Genomic DNA, 18,054 nt, shown 5'->3' with positions numbered 1-18,054 from the left:
TTTGGTGGGAAGAATCTATAGGAGGAGGTAATTTGTAATATTCATATCCCCTACCCCCGGGGCCATCCTTTTGGGCAAAAGCAAAAATTGGTACATTTTTAGAAAAACCTTCTTCTCTACAACTGGTCACTCAGCAGAGTTAAAATGAGCAATTAAGACTACCAAAATTGTTAAAGGATCAATTGTCTATTACAATTGAATTGACCTATAGGGCTGGTATTGGTTTCTGTCTTTCATATATTCTGTTCCACTTCTTGATTTAAGGCCATACACAGTAAACTCTCGAGTTGTTGTTCTCATAATGTATAGTGATTGAAAAAAAGTTTCACAGTCATTGTCCGAGCAGTATGAGTAATTGACGCTTTTTTGAGTCGGCTCGCAAAGCGAGCGAGTCCTTGTTATCATAGCCGTTTCTGCGAAAATTTTGCACTATTTTATTCATGCACTAATGAAAATTGTGCATGCATTAACCTCTTTTGTTTGCGTGATTGCCAATTTGAAATGGTTAAGCAATCTTAATTTTTTTTACACATACCCGTTATATTTTAAGTTTTTCTTGATATTTAAAAAAAAAACATATCAAAGTAGTTTTTTGTTCAATAGCCACCTATGAATTTCGACAACTTACACGGGGAAAACCTTGTTCCATATTAAGCGTCAAATCTATTTTTAGAAAAACCCAGCTCGCGAAGCGAGAAGACCCTTGCTGTCATCGGATCTCTTGGGAGTGGATTTAGACACAAAAATGAATTGATAATGTGCGTTATAATGCAAATAGCTCTTATTTCTTTGTCATTGAAAAATACTGGTCCTTTGTCTCTATCCACAGGAGTTGGCAATCTTATCAATATATGATACCTAGAGTCAAAATAAGTAAAAACCCAGCCATGAGCTTCGCTCACGAAGTGAGCGAACTTTTTCTCAGCCATTTTTCCTTTTTTTTAATTTTGCATAAAACGGCTCGTTTTAAAACAGATTTTCTTTAATTAAACATTGAGCGCATGCTTGAACAAACAAAATATTTTCATTGGAGGTATATCTATCCAAGACCAATAAGGGACAAAAACAGTTTCCTTGTTCAAAGTGTCGCTCCTATATTCCCACTCGGAAAAAAAATACAAAAAATGTCAATTTTTGAATGATTCTGATTAAATTATCAAATATTGCATAACTTCTGACGTCATGCACTGCGAGTGGGTGCAATTTAAACAAATAGGTTAAAAATATACATTTATGTTATATTAACTCTTCTAAAATATAACAATTTAATGTACCTGAAACACTTAAAAAAATGGTGAATTATGGGAGCCAAATATAACCAATTTCATATATAGTTCTTTTTAGATGGTATCCATGCCTTATACAAAGTTATTGAAATTTGTCTACGATGGATATAATGGAATAAACAAAACAAATTGAGTTTGAAAAAAAAAAGAAGGACTGGTGCACCGGTGGCTCAAACTGTTTACCAATATTTAACTGAATAAAAGTTCTAAATGGATCCACTATGCCAAGCATGTAGTTGTGTGACAAATGGTAATACTAACACCAAAATACTAATTAAAATTGTCGGTATAAAAGTCAGATTTATATTAAGAATAAAAGAAATCAGGATAATTTAGAGTTATCAAACATTGCTGAGGATCGGAGATTGTTAAGTGAAATCTATTATAATTTAATAATATGCCTGCTTTTTAGAATATGAGGACTAGTTATTTGAAAGAAGTTTTAAGACTAATTATCACTTCAGAGAAGCACTTGACTAATTAATGCATCATGATATTAATGTCACACTTAATAGTTTAAGTCGATAAACAGTAAACTATAGATAACGCTGTTAATTTATATTTCACACCTGAAAATCATTGTTAACGCAATGATCTGTTTTAGAAGTGTAAACTATACATTTAATACCTGCATGTACACCTGGTTATTTTTTTTCCTCTTTCACTTGCAAACTGTTTGCCCAGACATAGTTGTGTTGAAAGAGAGATAATTTGAGACATTCGATTTCGCCCAGTTTTAAATTCGCCAGCTGACAATGAGGGTGAAAACAAAAGGGGTGAATATATTTACCTGTGTTCAGTAACACTTAAAAAAAATATGTAAGAAATAATTGAGGTAGGATCTGATCCAATGAACCATATATAAACCGATGATAGATTTGATTACACCCCGACCGAAATTATCACCTCATAATATTCAAAGAGCGATTCCTTATTACTTAAATTTATATAATTTTAAGCCATCGTACGATTAAATATTTTTAAATGTAAAAAGCAAACCCCGCTGGCGCCTCAATTTGGCGTCATTTGTATTATGGGTTATATAGTACAAAATCGATACGTAGTGTTATCACAGGCAAAGACACTGAAAAATGTAAATATAGCCAATTAGATTCAATCTTCTTAATATTTTGAAATAGTCTATTTTGTTTCATTTCATTTTATAAGAAATGTTTTGTATAGAACGATTAAGATTTAAAAGGTCAATTTTTAATGAAAAGAAAGTTAACATACATACAATTGTTTATATAAAAGAATGTACAATGATGCTTCTTAAACTCTTGAAGTCAGGATACATATGTTTTAAAGTATCAAGAGTTGAAACAAATTAAAAGAATCAATCCTAATGCACATGTACTGTGATAAAACCAAGTTGTTTTATCAAACATAAAAATAAATGAGTTAATAAACGGTCTACTTCTGAACAGTTTCTTCTTGCCTTGTCATCTACAAAAAAAGTAAGTACCGGTAGATAATCATCAAAACTGAATAACACACAAAAGGCCCACACTGCTCACCTGAGCAACAACAGCCATAAAATCAGCTATATGGAGTCATATACAAAATATTAATTTGGACAACGCAGTACTGTAGTATAATAGATCCTGTATAAAAAAGATTTCATTTTTTTCCAGCATACCTTTCCCCGCAGCAAGCAGTTGCCATATTAGGCCATGTCAAAATTCGACAAACTTGTGGAGTTTACATTTGTCAAATTGTATCATGTCAGATGTGCTATTTCCGAGCATAAAGATACATATGCAGAAACTACTGATTGAAAGTGTGCAAAGTTGAGGGTTTAATTAACTAACAGAAACAATAAAGCTGCAAAATGTGCATCATACGAAGAAACTTAGTCAAATCTGAATGTGGTTATGCATGAGTTTTATACTTTACACAATCAGAATTACACACATTCATATTCAGACTTGCACACCAATTTTTGAACACAATTACCTTCCATATTAAAAGGCCAATGTTATTACTGGTATTAAGTTTTAAAGGGGCATAGTCAAAATTTATTTTTCCATTTTTAATGTTTACAATGTTTTGGTAGGGCACTTTTTATAGTCAACAAAAATCTGAGTGTAAGTCGTCAGGTTATAGAGCTCACAGTTCCTTGTGTAAATAAAGCTTGGGTCTTGTTTTTAATTTACATTTTGAATGTTGAAAAGAAATTCCAGGTTTAGATCAGATCAACCCAAAACTGTATATTTATTGTGCTCAAAAAGTTGCACACAGTTTAGGACTTATTAAACTAGTTTAGGAATATATTCTGTGAAAATTTCATACCAAAAATTTTCTTCTTCCTTGGGCTTCCTGATCTACATAATTATGAATTTAGTTAATCTTAAGAAAATGTGGGAGTAGAGAAGAAGATATTTAAATATTATATGCATTAACACTATATGAACATTTTGGCCCAGCCCTAGAGTCAAAACCCCTACCCCAGGGGACATGGAATTAAAATTTTTGGTAGAGGGCTTCCTGATCTACATAATTGCAAATTCGGGTTTTCTTACAAATATGTGGGAGTAGAGAAGATGATTTTTTGAAAAATGGTCAAATTTTGAAAATTTTTGTCCAGCCCCTAGTGCCCCCATGGAGCAAGATCATGAAATTTACAATTTATGTTTCCTTTACCTCAAAAATGCATCATACATGTATTAAATTTAAAAAGAATTGAGTAAGTAGTTTTTAAGAAGGAAATAAAATGTTCAATTGTTAACAAATGACGATGGATGACATTGACAACAGAAGTAAACCAATTACAATTGGTTATCTGAGTCACTCAGATGACCTAAAAAACCAATGACAACACACAACTCTTGATCAGAATTAGCTGGTTCAGGTAAGTAGAAAATTGTATGAGTAAGTCCATAAGAAAAACACGGACAATAGAAGATCAATCTTACTTACAGTACAGACTAGTTTTATTAACATCTTTGTTTCAAACGAGAATCTTGTGTACTTTCTTCATATTCCATTTAATACGATTGTTAGAAGTCAATGTACTAGAGTGTTACCTTAGACCAGATTTGTTGTCCTAGGAATCCTGTGGCCACAGATGAGAGTTTAGTCTTAGATCCGTATTTACATCGAATGTAGCCATACAAATTGGCTCCATTCATTATTACACCGACCAGCGCTACCATCTGTGAAATATGGAACTTAAATAATTATGTATAACCAATTCATAAATGCAATTTTCTTAAAAATTCATTTAAGGGCATATTGACTATCTGCTCTCTCAAAAAAAAAAACAACACAAAAAACACACACACACACACAAAACCCAAAAGGACCATGGGCCACATCCCTCACCTGAGCACAGTCAGCTGTAATAAAATCAGCTTCATGGAGTCATATACAAAAGACAATTTAGTAGAATATTTGCTTGTATAAAAGGGTGTTCAAATTTTTCCTCCAGATATTCTTATGTAAAACATATAGCCCCTTTTCTAACAGAATGATTTACATGGATTATCATATCACATTTGTTTTTGAGAAGAAGATTTTGAAAGATTCTATTCCTATGTAAAAATTTAACCCCCAATTGTGGCTCCATTCTATCCCCAGTGATCATGATTAAAACAAACTTGAATCACCACTACCTGAGGATGTTTCTACACAAGTTTAAGTTTTTCTAGCTTATTGTTTTTTAAGTATGAAGATTTTTAACAATTTTTTCTACTTATATATTCCTATGTAAAATTTCGAACCCCCATTGTGGCCCACTCTACCTCCAGGGACCATGATTTGAACAAACTTGAATCATGATCACTACCTAGGAATGCTTCCAAACAAGTTACAGCATTCCTGGCCAATTTTCTTTGGAGAAGAAGATTTCTAAAGATTTTATTCTGTATATTCCTATGTAAAATTTCGACCCTCCATTGTGGTCCCACCCTTCCCCAAAGGACCATGATTTGAACAAACTTGAATTTTCACTACCTGAGGATGCTTTCACACAAGTTACAGATTTTCTGGCCTAAAGGATTTTGATAAGAAGATTTTTAAAAGATTTGTCTCTATATATTCCTGTGCAAAATTTGACACCCCCATCCACTAAGGCTCCACTCTAACCTCCAAGATCATAATTTGAACAAACTGAAAACATCTGAGGATGCAAGTTTTAGTTTTCCTGGCCAATTGGTTTTTTGAGAAGATTTTTGAAATTCAATAATTCCTAATTATCTCCCCTTGAAAGAAGGTGTGGCCCTTCATTTTAACAAACTTGAATCTCCCTAACCTAATGATGCTTTGTACTAAGTTTAGTTGAAATAATTAAGCCAAGTGGTTCCAGAGAAGAAGATGAAAATGTAAAAAGTTTACAGACAGATGGATGGACAGACTGACACCAGACAAAATGTGATCAGAAAAGCTCACTTGAGCTTTCAGATCAGGTGAGCTAAAAAACCCACAGAATATTCAACAAACAAGAGGTTTTATTAAAATCATTGTTGTAAACTTAGCACAGTGATTTTAATCTAATTTTTTTTTCAATATCTCCCTGAATTTACTTGTAGTTATGCAAATTTTATGGTCAAATATCAAAATCTTCTTTTAAAAAAATATAACATTTAATTATTTATTTCTTTCAAAAGCTATGCCCAATCATAATCAATTTACACATTATAAGTATTGACTAGTAATGCTATGTTCACATTATCACTATTTACAGCGCAATTGAAATTACTGTTTTAATTGTAGAGTAATTGTAGATATTGTATCATATATCACCAGATCTTGGGGTCTGTCATGGTTAACGTGTTAATCAGAGAAATTTTTTTTACTTGAAAAATTTTTTTCTTCAATTAACATGATTATAATTCTTTATCACCGTATTAGATAAACTGCTTGTTACCGAGCACAGCATGTCACATTTAATCTTGCCCAATAATTGTGATGAGCTGGATCAATCTTGGAAGAGACAAACAACAAGATGCACTCAGTCTGGGTTTAGTTGCAATATGTCATTATGATCAGTTGGGCTATATAAATAACTCTGACAGGTCCAATCGAATCTCAAATTGGGATCAACTTTATTCTTAATCGTGCAAAGAATCGGATCAGAACTACCGTAGATTCAATCGCGAATTTTATCTGGACAATCTAATTGGAACATATGGTATCCTAATTAAAAGGGCAATAAAATCATGACAGATCATGTCAACTGAAATATGTATATCATGACCTCATAGTATCAAAGCTCAACATATTGCGTAAAGTCGTATCGGCTTGTATCACCTCGTACCTAAGCCTAAAATTACAGAGAAGGTCCACCATCATCTATGATTGTCAATTGCTTGTGACTTATATCATAACAGTATAGGAACCTAGCATTACTACATGTAATAGGGTACATTATATACTTACAAACCACTTCAAATCTAATTTGAATATGGTTCCAAATATGAATATTATCCAGATGATTTGACAGATGATGAGAGACAGCCAGAAGAGGCGTGCCTCTGTGGCAGATACTTTGATCTTATTTTGGCTCTGAAAGTAAATCATAATTGTGAGTGAGAGGATATGGGATTTGCATCATATTTATCACAATGTTTAATACTTTCAAAATATCACACAAACCCCTTACAAAATTTTCAAACTCAGTTATATTCCCTAGAAAGAAAATTGATTTTATTTTGTTTCTATATTGTAAACAGGGATTGTAATACGTTTGACAACTTTTGTAAAATAATTATGATTATAAAGAAAACAATGAATATGATGTAATCTAAGAAATAGGTCAAATAAAGGTAATCGGAAGGTGTATTATTGAAACCTCATCATAGTGATGTTCAATTAGGGTTTTTTATTGATGCACAAATATATCTATACTACTATATTAAAATAATAGACTTGAATTTTTGGGCTTTAATACTGAGAAATCTAAAGTCTTTTGTTTAATATATTTTAAACATCACTGGTACTTGAAGATTACCAATTTGTTTTTATTTTTTCTCAATCAAGCTTCACTAATCAATAATCAACGAAATTCCTTTAAAAAACCCGGAAATCATCTGGATTTTTTGGATTTTACAATCTTGCGCATGCGCATTACATTCATGCCAAATCACAGGAGGCTCTTTAGTTTATGTATCACATCTGCATGGATAAACTCAGAAACGATATTACAAATACATGTAAATTTTTATTGAAAATTTGTCATATACGGTATCTTGTTCATTAAAGGAAATACGGGAGAAAACTCTAACTCAGTGCATTTAATATGAAAAATTTCAAAAAATTCACAAAAATGCATATTTATGGAAATTTCCAAAAAATTATACAGTTTACAAACTATTTTTATTAAACATTAAATTATTAAGAGTTATATATTTTGTTAGCAAAAACCATAGTTTATCAAAATTGACCAGCTAGTTTTGCCTGATAGTCTCTTAAACATGTATACGCTAGTCATATTGTTAGATAAAATTCTAAAAGTTTTTTTTGAACAACATTTAAAAAAAAATCAAACTGCACCAAAAAGACACAATCTAAAAGTCACTAAAATTTTTATACTCAGTCAAATTGTATTATTCAAATACATATTACAATTTTGGTCCTAGCTGGCAAAACCTAGAAACAAGTGTAGTGGCAACCCCCCCCCCCACCCACCCCTTTTTCCTTAAAGTAATTTCCCCCAAGTTTTTTGACATATTTTATTTATGGTTTTTCTCTCCTTTTGCAAAGTTTGAGCCACATTTTTTTACTAAATGCACTAAACCATATGTGTACAATACTTTAAATCAATTACATGTCATCATGTAAATGATCACTGATTGGACCAAACCTGTAACCGTAAATTTATCACTCCGTGCAAAAAAGAAGAAGAAAGAATTGCATTGATCTCTATTTTAGTGGAAAATACCAAGTGTTTGGTCTGATTCAAAACACTATATCAATTTTATGATTTTGTATGCTACAGTCAAAATAAGACTCTGAATTATGCTTTCTTAACCTTTATCTACCCCTAAGACTAAGTGCTATATGCCCTTTCTATTCATTTGCATTCATTGAAAAACCACAGAGTTACAAACCAGAACCAAACTTTCTGTTATTGGGTCTGAAATACTCAGTAATGCATCATTTCAATAAAAAACAATCCAACACCTGACAAAAATCAAGATTTGTCAATTCAATTCTGTTTGAACTGTATTATTGTATAAGGGGCTGTTGACATGTGTTAATGGGATATCATCCTTTCTATTCTTAAGATTATAAAAAAAAAAATTCAACAAAAAAAAAGATACATCTAACAATAACCCAAAAATGCCAAAATTGCAATATGCATTATAAAATACTGTATTGATTAATATTAATAAAACTCACCTTTGGCCTGGATTCATACACCCAATGGCTTACTCCATCATCATCAACATAGTTCCACCAACGAAGTCCAACTAATAATCTACCTTTAATTATCATTAAGAAAAAAATATATAAAACAATTTGTAATAAAGTCTTTTTAAAAATTCTAGAATATTTTAAAAGAGTCAACGGTTTCGCATCCTTTCAATAACTCTTTCTCTTAATTCATTATATTAATAATTACATATTTTGATTTAGAGCAAATATATCACTTTATATCTGCTGCGTTTAAAATGTTTGAAATGAAATGAAAGAATAATTCTGTTTATATCATGCCTAAATTTTCATTTTTTTGGTCTCCAATACCTAAATTGTTGCTCTTTTATAGTCCCATTTTATTACATTCATTGTATTTGCAATGAAATCGCTACCACGTTTAACATCATGTTTGAAAAGTCTACATATTCATATAACAGTGAATTCAAATTATTCAACTCTTCTTTCAAAATGAGTTCAATAATCAAAGTAACAATTCAGGAACTTATTTTGTTGTTGCATAATTAATAGATTCTCTTTATCTCTTGACTGTACGTATGTATGTAATTAACCTCCCTACGCAGGATAATTACCTGATATATTTTTTACAGTCCAGAAATCCATGGACAGAAGAATGACAATAAAAATAAAGTTTGTTATAAAACTGGTGCTAAACCATCCACAAAGTATAAACATCAAAACTGCAAGACATCTAAATGCTACATGGCAAAAAACTGTCACTGGATGTCTGAAAATATAAAGATATATTACCGTATATAGATGGATACAAAGTTCAATTTTGGCAAATCATCATAAAAGGTTTTTTTTTTTATAGCAACTGTAGCTGCAGGACTGTAGCTCCCGGTCTGAAAAAATTCGGATGGACGACCTGGGAGCTACAGTGCCTCCCATAGTAAAAAACTGCAATTTACGGCGCACAAAAAATTGCGCTAGTTTTGGACTTATTAACCTTATTTTCATACAAATTCTGTAAAAATAATAAGTACCATTAAATTCTTCAGCAAATTTACTACTGATATCGTCACTACACTTGCCTCATATCTTCTCTTAAACATGATAACCGACCTCGGAAAAAGAAGGATGCTAATTTACGTCGAGATCGAGAGTCGCCATTTTTAAATGTAAACAAACTTGCACCTCTTTAATTTACAGGGCTGGTGATGGTGTTTAAAAGACTATCAGAAGTAAGTGAAGTGACGATATCTGTAGTAAAATGTCCGAGGAATTTTTTGGGATCAAAGATTTGTACAGAATTTGTATGAAAATAAGGTTAATAAGTCCAAAACTAGCGCAATTTTTTGTGCGCCGTAAATTGCAGTTTTTTACTATGGGAGGCACTGTAGCTCCCAGGTCGTCCATCCGAATTTTTTCAGACCGGGAGCTACAGTCCTGCAGCTATAGCAACTGCTGCTCACGTAGCAAGCTCCATAGTGGTGCTGAAATGAATACCATAAATCAATATTTGAAGCTCTTCCTATAGACAACATGTGTATATACTTATAAAACTATAGAAATTACACTCTATACCTATGAACTTGAAAAACTTTTCCTATATGGAAGAAAAAAGAATCTTCAGCTACTTCTTAAATGGTATAACAAAGAAGAACAGTTCTGGTTAACATATTAATTGATTGGTGATAATTCAGCACAATGTGAAGTAATCACACTTATCCATGCCTCATTGCACACAAGGTGTCATACAGTTACTCAAATAATAGAAATGCATGTAATCCTTAAAACTGCTTAAAAGCAGTGATGTTTTAACTATTTTTACTTTAATTCATAAAACTACACTGTACAAATATAGGTTGACAGTTTCCTTGCGACTTTTTGACTGTTTTACATGAAAAGCAAAATTGCATAAAGGTAGCTAAATAAATATACCTCAGGTAGGTAAATAAAGCTTTGTAGTTAAATCAAGCTAAGTAGCTATACCTAGTGATTGAACTGGGCCCGCGTTTATACATTAATTTAGTAAACCATGCTCAGTTGCTGTAATATTCATCATTATATCATTTAATATTCAGTAGCTTGATAAGGTATTGGTGCTTCTGATTGGTCCAAAAATTTCTTTGATACCTGCATCAATAAAATTTTCGCTGGATCTACTTTTCTCAACTGTTATGATCTAACACTATTTATAGAACAGGAATTCCGAAATAACCACTGTCAACAAAATGTAAAGTTGTGTCTGTTTAATGGTCAGCAAACAAAATACAACTTTATAAATATAAAAAAATTGAAAGTTTTACCTTTAAAAAGAAACAATACACATTATTTAAGTCACTAAATAGAGAATAAAGCCTAAATCATCTCATGATTTCGTCTGCTTGAAATCAACGATCAACAGTTACTGCGAGGCTGGCTGTTCCATTTCCAGTAATAATTACTGGCATAATGAACATATCTATCATAAAGCCCTTTGGGCTTTATTGGATTTGACCACGTCCCAACCGAAATTATCACCTCATAATCTGATAATACTAGTGCTGAAATGAATGTTCGAATATTCGCAAATGAATTTAATAATTTATTTATTGATCGATGTATCAAAGGAAAAATTGACCAGAAAACTTGCACACTGATGAAGTTTTCCGGTCAATTTTGCTTTTGATACGTCGATCAATAGAAAAATTATTAAAATCATTTCCTAAGAAATATATGTACCTGCGTGTATTTAGTTCATATTTAAGCTGCGCTTGCTTCAACGGTCGCACCGTAAAACATATTAGGAACTTTTCAAATTTATCAAAAAGAAAATAATTTTGAGTCAAAAAGAACACCTGAAACAAGATTACATATAAACTTAGTTTTACCAGAGACTGCTATTTATGTCTCTGGTTTTACCTACTTGAGTTTTTTCTGCCTATCAATTTCATCTTCTTCCCCAAAATTAAGAGTCACGTCTGAGGGGTTCATCGTCAGTTCAGAACAAGACGGATTCCGACTGAAGGTATTCAGAAGATTTTCGTTTAAACGATCTTCATGTTGATCAACTTGATGGTGGTTGACGTGCAACTTTTACTTTCACATTTAAGGATTTGGGTAATGCGTGTCCTCAACTTTGAAATGCATAAAAAGTTTCCAAAAGTGATATTCTAGTTGAATATGATATAATTAATTCTGGTATTTTAAGATATATATTTTAACTTTTATTACTATAATTAAGTAAGTAAGTAAGAATTATTCAGTACTGTGTTCAATGTCATAAAAAGTTTCAGATCTTCGTTTACCGAATACTTGAGGAAAAGGCGCAAGATCATGAAAAAGATGTGGCAGACGCTTGGAATATTCACCAGTGTCTGCGCAATATCTGAAATAATATTCCAAATTTATAGATATCGACTGAAGAGAAGTTCAGTACGAAAGAAAACAAACAAAACTGAGGTTCTCTTTTTTCCTGACAAGAAAGTTGCCTGTATTAATTATTTTACGTCAGAATGTGAAAATGAAAGTTGCTCATTCAGCCACGAGGAAAACTCGCTGAGCAAACTTTTCCAGTTTATACATAATGCAGTGAAAAGTGTGGACGTTTGTGTGTTTGTTTTCACCTGTACAGACCTGGCCGACCTGTTGATACAGGCTGTGGGGAGAGGGGTGTCGGTGAGAGTTATCACCGATTGTGAACAGGTGGATATTCCAGGCTCACAGATCTGGAGGCTTCGCAGTCAAGGTACACATGGTAGTGATGGTACAGTAGGCCTAAGGGGCAGTTTCGGATAAAGTAACCGTCAATATTTTTGTAAAATTAAGAGTTGCTGTATTTGAAGGCTTATGAGTGTTGCCAAAATTCATGAAATGATTTTTAGCTCACCGAGATGAAGTAAGGGGGAGTTTATGCCGACCCCCGGCTTCGGGACCTAGTTAAAGTTTTTGTTGCAGGTCCTGTATCTAAGTTATTACTTGTCCTATCTTCACCAAACTTGCATGAATGATGCATCTGGACCTACTTACTGAATTGAAAGACTTGGATGCTGAATCTGAATCCTGAATTTTAGATGCTGGAGGAGGTTAAGGTTTTTGGAGCAGGTTAAAGTTTTTGGTGCAGGTGCCCTTTGATAGCAATATCTCAGTTACTACTGGTCTTCACTGTACCAGACTTGCACGGATTGGATTGTGTGTCTTATGATACTGATGCACCAGTCATGCTTGAATGCAGAATCTGAGCCTTAGGTTTCGGATGCTGGAGGAGGTTATGGTTTTTAGAGCTGGTGAAAGTTTTTGGAGCAGGTGCCCTCTGATTATTATATCTTAGTTACTACTGGTCCTAACTTCACCAAACTTTTATGGATGGTGCTTCTCATGATACTTACGTACCAGACAGGATTGAATGCTGAATCTGAGCCATAGGTTTTGGATGCTGGATGAGGTTTAGTTCTATGGAACAGGTCCCCACATGTTTTATAGATAATAGCTTGCATAGTTGACTATAATATAAATGAAATGCAGAGGTAGCTTCAGATGCAAAGCCTGATCTCCATTATCAAGGATGCTAAAAAAATCTCCTACCTCACTCAAACCTGCTTGATAGATGTGTTTGTTGTTGAATTATATAGCATGATTCCTATGATATAGTATTGTATGATATGATACACTATTGTTTATTGTTTTCCCTTGGACTGAAATGTCACATTTTCATTGGTTTAAACATAGCACGTGATTGCCTCATATATCTCTATATTTGTTCTGTGAGAAATAATATTAGGCAATATGGCCGTCATTGGTCGACGCTTGGCTTACTCATTTCGACATTTCTTAGTATTTTGTACATAAACTGCATACCGTAAGTTCTTAAAGTATTTGAAGTAGTTGCCCTTTGAAATTCTTTAAAATTAGAGTAGTTGCCCTTAGAATATTGACGTCACATTGTTTTGTCTGGAGCAGAACAAAATGGCAGCGTCGAAATTTGCTCAAATCTCTGCAGAGGGAAGGGAGAAAACATTTAAAATTGAATAGCAACAAAACATTGTAAGTAAACATGGGTGAAGCAAAGATTTTGAAAGAGTATTTGAAAGGTGAGATTGAAAATTTTGAAGAGTTTAAAAGAGTAAAATTGGACGAGATGTAAGGCATCTTGTACATGTATGGCTTTGCATAGATCATCGCTATTTGTGAATTAATATGTCGATTGATAGTCCTCGAGAAAACAAAACACTTATTAGGTTAGTTACTGACTCACTACGGAAATATATTGGGTTGATCAATCTCATAGAAGGCTCGGCTTCGCCTCGCCATCTATGAGATTGATCAACCCAATTTATTTCCGTAGTGAGTCAGTAACTAACCTAATAAGTAATAATATGATACAATATTATATGTTATACTGTAAAAAGTGATATGATATGATATGATATTGTATCAATTTTTTTGATATTTTATGATATGATAATGTTTCATAATATTGTTACATGTATGTTTTAGTATTGTATATTACGATACAATGTTGTATTATATAATATTTTGTTTTCCTTCAGACTGAAATGTCACATTTTCATTGGATTAAACATGGCACGTGATTGCCTCATATATCTCTATGTAGGTTCTGTTAGGATTAATATTAGGCAATATGGCCGTCATTGGCTTCGCCTCGCCATCTATGAGATTGATCAACCCAATATATTTCCGTAGTGAGTCAGTAACTAACCTAATAAGTAATAGTATCATTAATATATTATTTTATCACATGATACTGTTACATATGATAATGGAATATATAATATTGTTAATATGATACTATATTGTAGATTATATAATATCATACATACAATATTGTATAATATGATATTGGTTTATATTATATCATATTATGTATCAAATATGATACAGAATCATACAATACAATATCATACTATATTTTACAATATGATATCATGATGTACAATATTGTTATGCATTATTTGATATGGTATTATATGATATAATACTCTATTGTATCATGTATTATGTGATCAAATACAATGTCATATCATGTGTTACAATATCATATCTCATCATTATTTATTAAAGTATTTTATTGTTTTATATGATATATATTGTATTATGCAACAATACTAATTTTACTGATGTATGAATTTTCGTTCCATTAGATGAAAAGGTATCTTTGTTACCCGATTTTATATTCAACATGTTTTGTCACCACGGCGCACAGTAACATTGAAAGCATAACATCAAGATGACGCACATACAGTCAATAAGAATATCCAATCTTTATATCACCCCGAGTCTTTTCTGCTTTTCACCATACAATGTAAATCGGCAATATTTCACTTGACATCTAATTTGTTCACATTTTTTCGAAAATCATAAGTTAGTGCCTCGAGGTTTTCTTATTTTTTACCGCATGTCTCTTTGTTGACAGTAAAGAAATCCCTGAATGTCTGATGACGTTTATTTTTTAATCAAATATTTACAGATATTCTACTCTCTTTCATATTGTTTGAAGTTCAAAATACATGTACCACAACCCACAAAATGTGTGCGAGTAAAACACAAATGTGCAAATAATTTTTGACTTATTTTTTCCACCATTGAGCATTTTCACAGTTAGTATTTTATATCTATACTGTTTATAATTTTTGTTGCGCTGTGATGTCCCGCGGCGTCAATGTTTTTAGTCAATTTTAGAGGACTGTATGTCTTTCGTTACCGATATCTGTTCAACAAATCTATATATCATGTCATTTTTTTGGTACATAGAATACCATGACAATTTTTGATTTTAGGTTTCAATACCAGTTGGCTTTAAGCCCAATTCATGGAGATATTACTTTGAACATAATAAATATGATGAATTGTTGACAAAACACGAAGTCTGACCGTGCGACGTTACCTCATTTTTGCTGGATTAGACTCCATTTGTAATTCTTAAAAATAGAGGAATAATTGAAATTTTTTGCTTTCAAATTGTTTGAAACAATTGCTAAATTATGTCTTCTGAATTTGATAATAATATGACGTTTAATAACATAGCTATGGAAAAAGTCCTTGTATTTTTTTATTGTATCATTTTAATGTGTAAAGTGGTAATTCCCACGCTTGTGCAAGATATATCATCTAGTGTTAAATTATTTTGTGATAAATGCCAGATAATGATGCAGAAACAATGGTTAGATATTGAAAAACTGGAATATGGGAAGGGAGTAGAAACGTAATATATCAATAGTTTTTATTTTGCCGTTTAATTGCCCCATTTAGATGGGGTAGAGTTTCCGTCCGGCATCTATTTAATATGATCTCTACGTTTTTTGCCAAAATTATAGGTTTCATAGTCCTTTTTGAAAGATTTCAGGCAGAGAGGTGATCGTCATTAGTTACAATATTTTATTTTTTATTACTCCAGAATGAAACTTATATGAGATTCCTCGACAGGTCTGAGTACTGGCTATAGTACCCAAGCGACCGTTAAGGCCTGTTGGTCTCTTGTTTTCGTTTATCCAAACCAGCAATTTCATTAAACATGATGATCTGGTAGGATGTGGAATGTACATGAAAGTACGTCCTACTACTTGTGCACCCAGTTTCATTTACTGAAACTTTAGCAAATCTTTTTGCATCAAAATTGCAAGTTTTTCGTGTGAGGAACTGTAGCTCTAAGGTACATTAAATTTTCTAATGCCACTGATCTGCAGCTAAATTAAATGCTAGTTAACAAATTTGTTAGGTATAAGTGGCGGTCACAGATAAATTGTTTATTTTAAAACATGTTTTATATTAACCAAGTTTGCATTATATGCATGTCTTTTTCTAATACATTTTTATCTTTTACCACAGGTATAGCTGTCAGGACAGATAATTCTTCCTTCTACATGCATCACAAGTTTGTGATTATAGACAATACAAGACTACTGAATGGATCCTTTAACTGGACAAGACAAGCTGTAACAGGAAACCAAGAAAATCTTTTGGTGACCTCTGATTCTCAATTAGTTTGTCTCTATAAAGAAAGATTTGCCAAACTATGGAGACAGTACAAAACGAAGAAAGACCAGTGATATTGTGTGAAACCATTTTGTATGTACCCTGAGCAGAGTGCAATCCAGCTGTTAAGGCAACCCTTTCCTATGAAAAACAGAAATACAATTCAGTCATGGATGTGCATGAATTTTATCGTGACAATGGCAATACAAGTAGTTTCTAGTATATACATTTGATATTAAAGATAATACCTTGGATTGATCTCATTACCTAATGTCTGGTACAAGTCTATTATAAGAGACCAAATTGCTCACCTGATAGAGAAGTCTTTGCTATTTTAAAAGGAAAACAATCCTTTCACATGTGATAATAAAGGATATAACAATGCGATGCCAATTATTTTTAATAAGTTTGTTTAAAACCAATATTTCAAATGTTGCGAGGGGGATATAGCAACCCATTGTGCATGTGTGTGTTTATGTATGAATGTATATATGTATGTGTGTTCATTTTCAGCTTAATAACAATATTTAAAGAAAACCCTTTCATGAATGTTCATTAAACTTTGTACACTTTTTTTTGGCATGGTAAAAGGACAAACCCTATTGATTTCCAAGTCAATTCATTAAATATATTTTAAGTTATCATAAAAAAACAAGAGGCCAATGGGCTACATCACTCACCTGAACAACAATTCCTTGAAACATTCTATTTCGTAGCATAGATTTTTTCTATTTTAAACTTTGAACCCCTTTCTGGGGCCCAAGTATTGGTCCTTGGGTTATGGTTGGCTAAACAATTTAGAATCTACATAACCTGAGGATCCTTATATTAATATCACAATCTGTAGCATTGTAGTTCTCGAAAAATTTTCTTTAAAAACATTTCCCATATATATATTTCCGTTATACTTTGAACCTGTCTTGGGGCCCCATGCAGTATTAGTCCGGTGATCACAGCTTTATAAATTAATAATCTACATTATTTAAGGATGCCTGCAAATAAATCTTACAAATTGAAGTTATGTAGTTCTCCAGAAGATTTTAAAGCATTGTCCCTCTATATTTCTATTTTAAACTTTGAACTCCTTCTGGGGCCCATGTATTAGAATGAGGGTCACAGCTTTCTTAATTTAAAATCTACAATATTTGGGGATGCTTACGTAGCAATCTGACAAATTGAAGCATTATAGTTCTCGAGAAAAAGATTTTTGAACATTTTCCATATATACTTCTATGTTATACTTTAAATCGTCTTGGGTCCCCAGTATTATTCCAGGCCCCAGGATCCCACAAACTTTTGCACTGTAGTTCTTAAACTTAAGTCAAAAACTGTAAACTGTTTGTCTGTCTTAATGTCTCTTGATTAAAAACACTGACAAAATTGAAATACTATACATGTAATTAAAAGTGTCTTGATATAATGTTGTCAATTGTCACATTTCCGTCATTTTATGATAAACCATTATTTTTGACTG

The 18,054-nt window shown here is 32.3% G+C and overlaps 2 protein-coding genes across 2 annotated transcripts; one reads left to right on the top strand and one right to left on the bottom strand.

Moving 5' to 3' along the window:
* Window positions 1-2,161: 2,161 nt before the first annotated feature.
* Window positions 2,162-11,698, bottom strand: LOC128168335 (uncharacterized Golgi apparatus membrane protein-like protein CG5021). The gene is made up of 6 exons (XM_052834568.1): window positions 11,515-11,698; window positions 9,236-9,390; window positions 8,628-8,710; window positions 6,666-6,791; window positions 4,313-4,441; window positions 2,162-2,732 (listed from the first exon to the last, which is right to left on the bottom strand). The coding sequence occupies exons 1-6, from the start codon at window positions 11,580-11,582 to the stop codon at window positions 2,700-2,702; spliced, it is 594 nt and encodes a 197-aa protein (XP_052690528.1). The 5' UTR covers window positions 11,583-11,698; the 3' UTR covers window positions 2,162-2,699.
* Window positions 11,699-11,902: 204 nt separating this feature from the next.
* Window positions 11,903-16,967, top strand: LOC128166517 (uncharacterized). The gene is made up of 2 exons (XM_052831754.1): window positions 11,903-12,336; window positions 16,434-16,967. Exons 1-2 carry the CDS (start codon window positions 11,925-11,927, stop codon window positions 16,652-16,654), a joined length of 633 nt encoding a protein of 210 aa, XP_052687714.1. The 5' UTR covers window positions 11,903-11,924; the 3' UTR covers window positions 16,655-16,967.
* Window positions 16,968-18,054: the final 1,087 nt, after the last annotated feature.

This window comes from Crassostrea angulata, chromosome 10 (genome assembly GCF_025612915.1).
Source record: "Crassostrea angulata isolate pt1a10 chromosome 10, ASM2561291v2, whole genome shotgun sequence".
NCBI lineage: Eukaryota > Metazoa > Mollusca > Bivalvia > Ostreida > Ostreidae > Magallana > Magallana angulata.
This window is presented reverse-complemented; position numbering and strand designations above follow the sequence as displayed.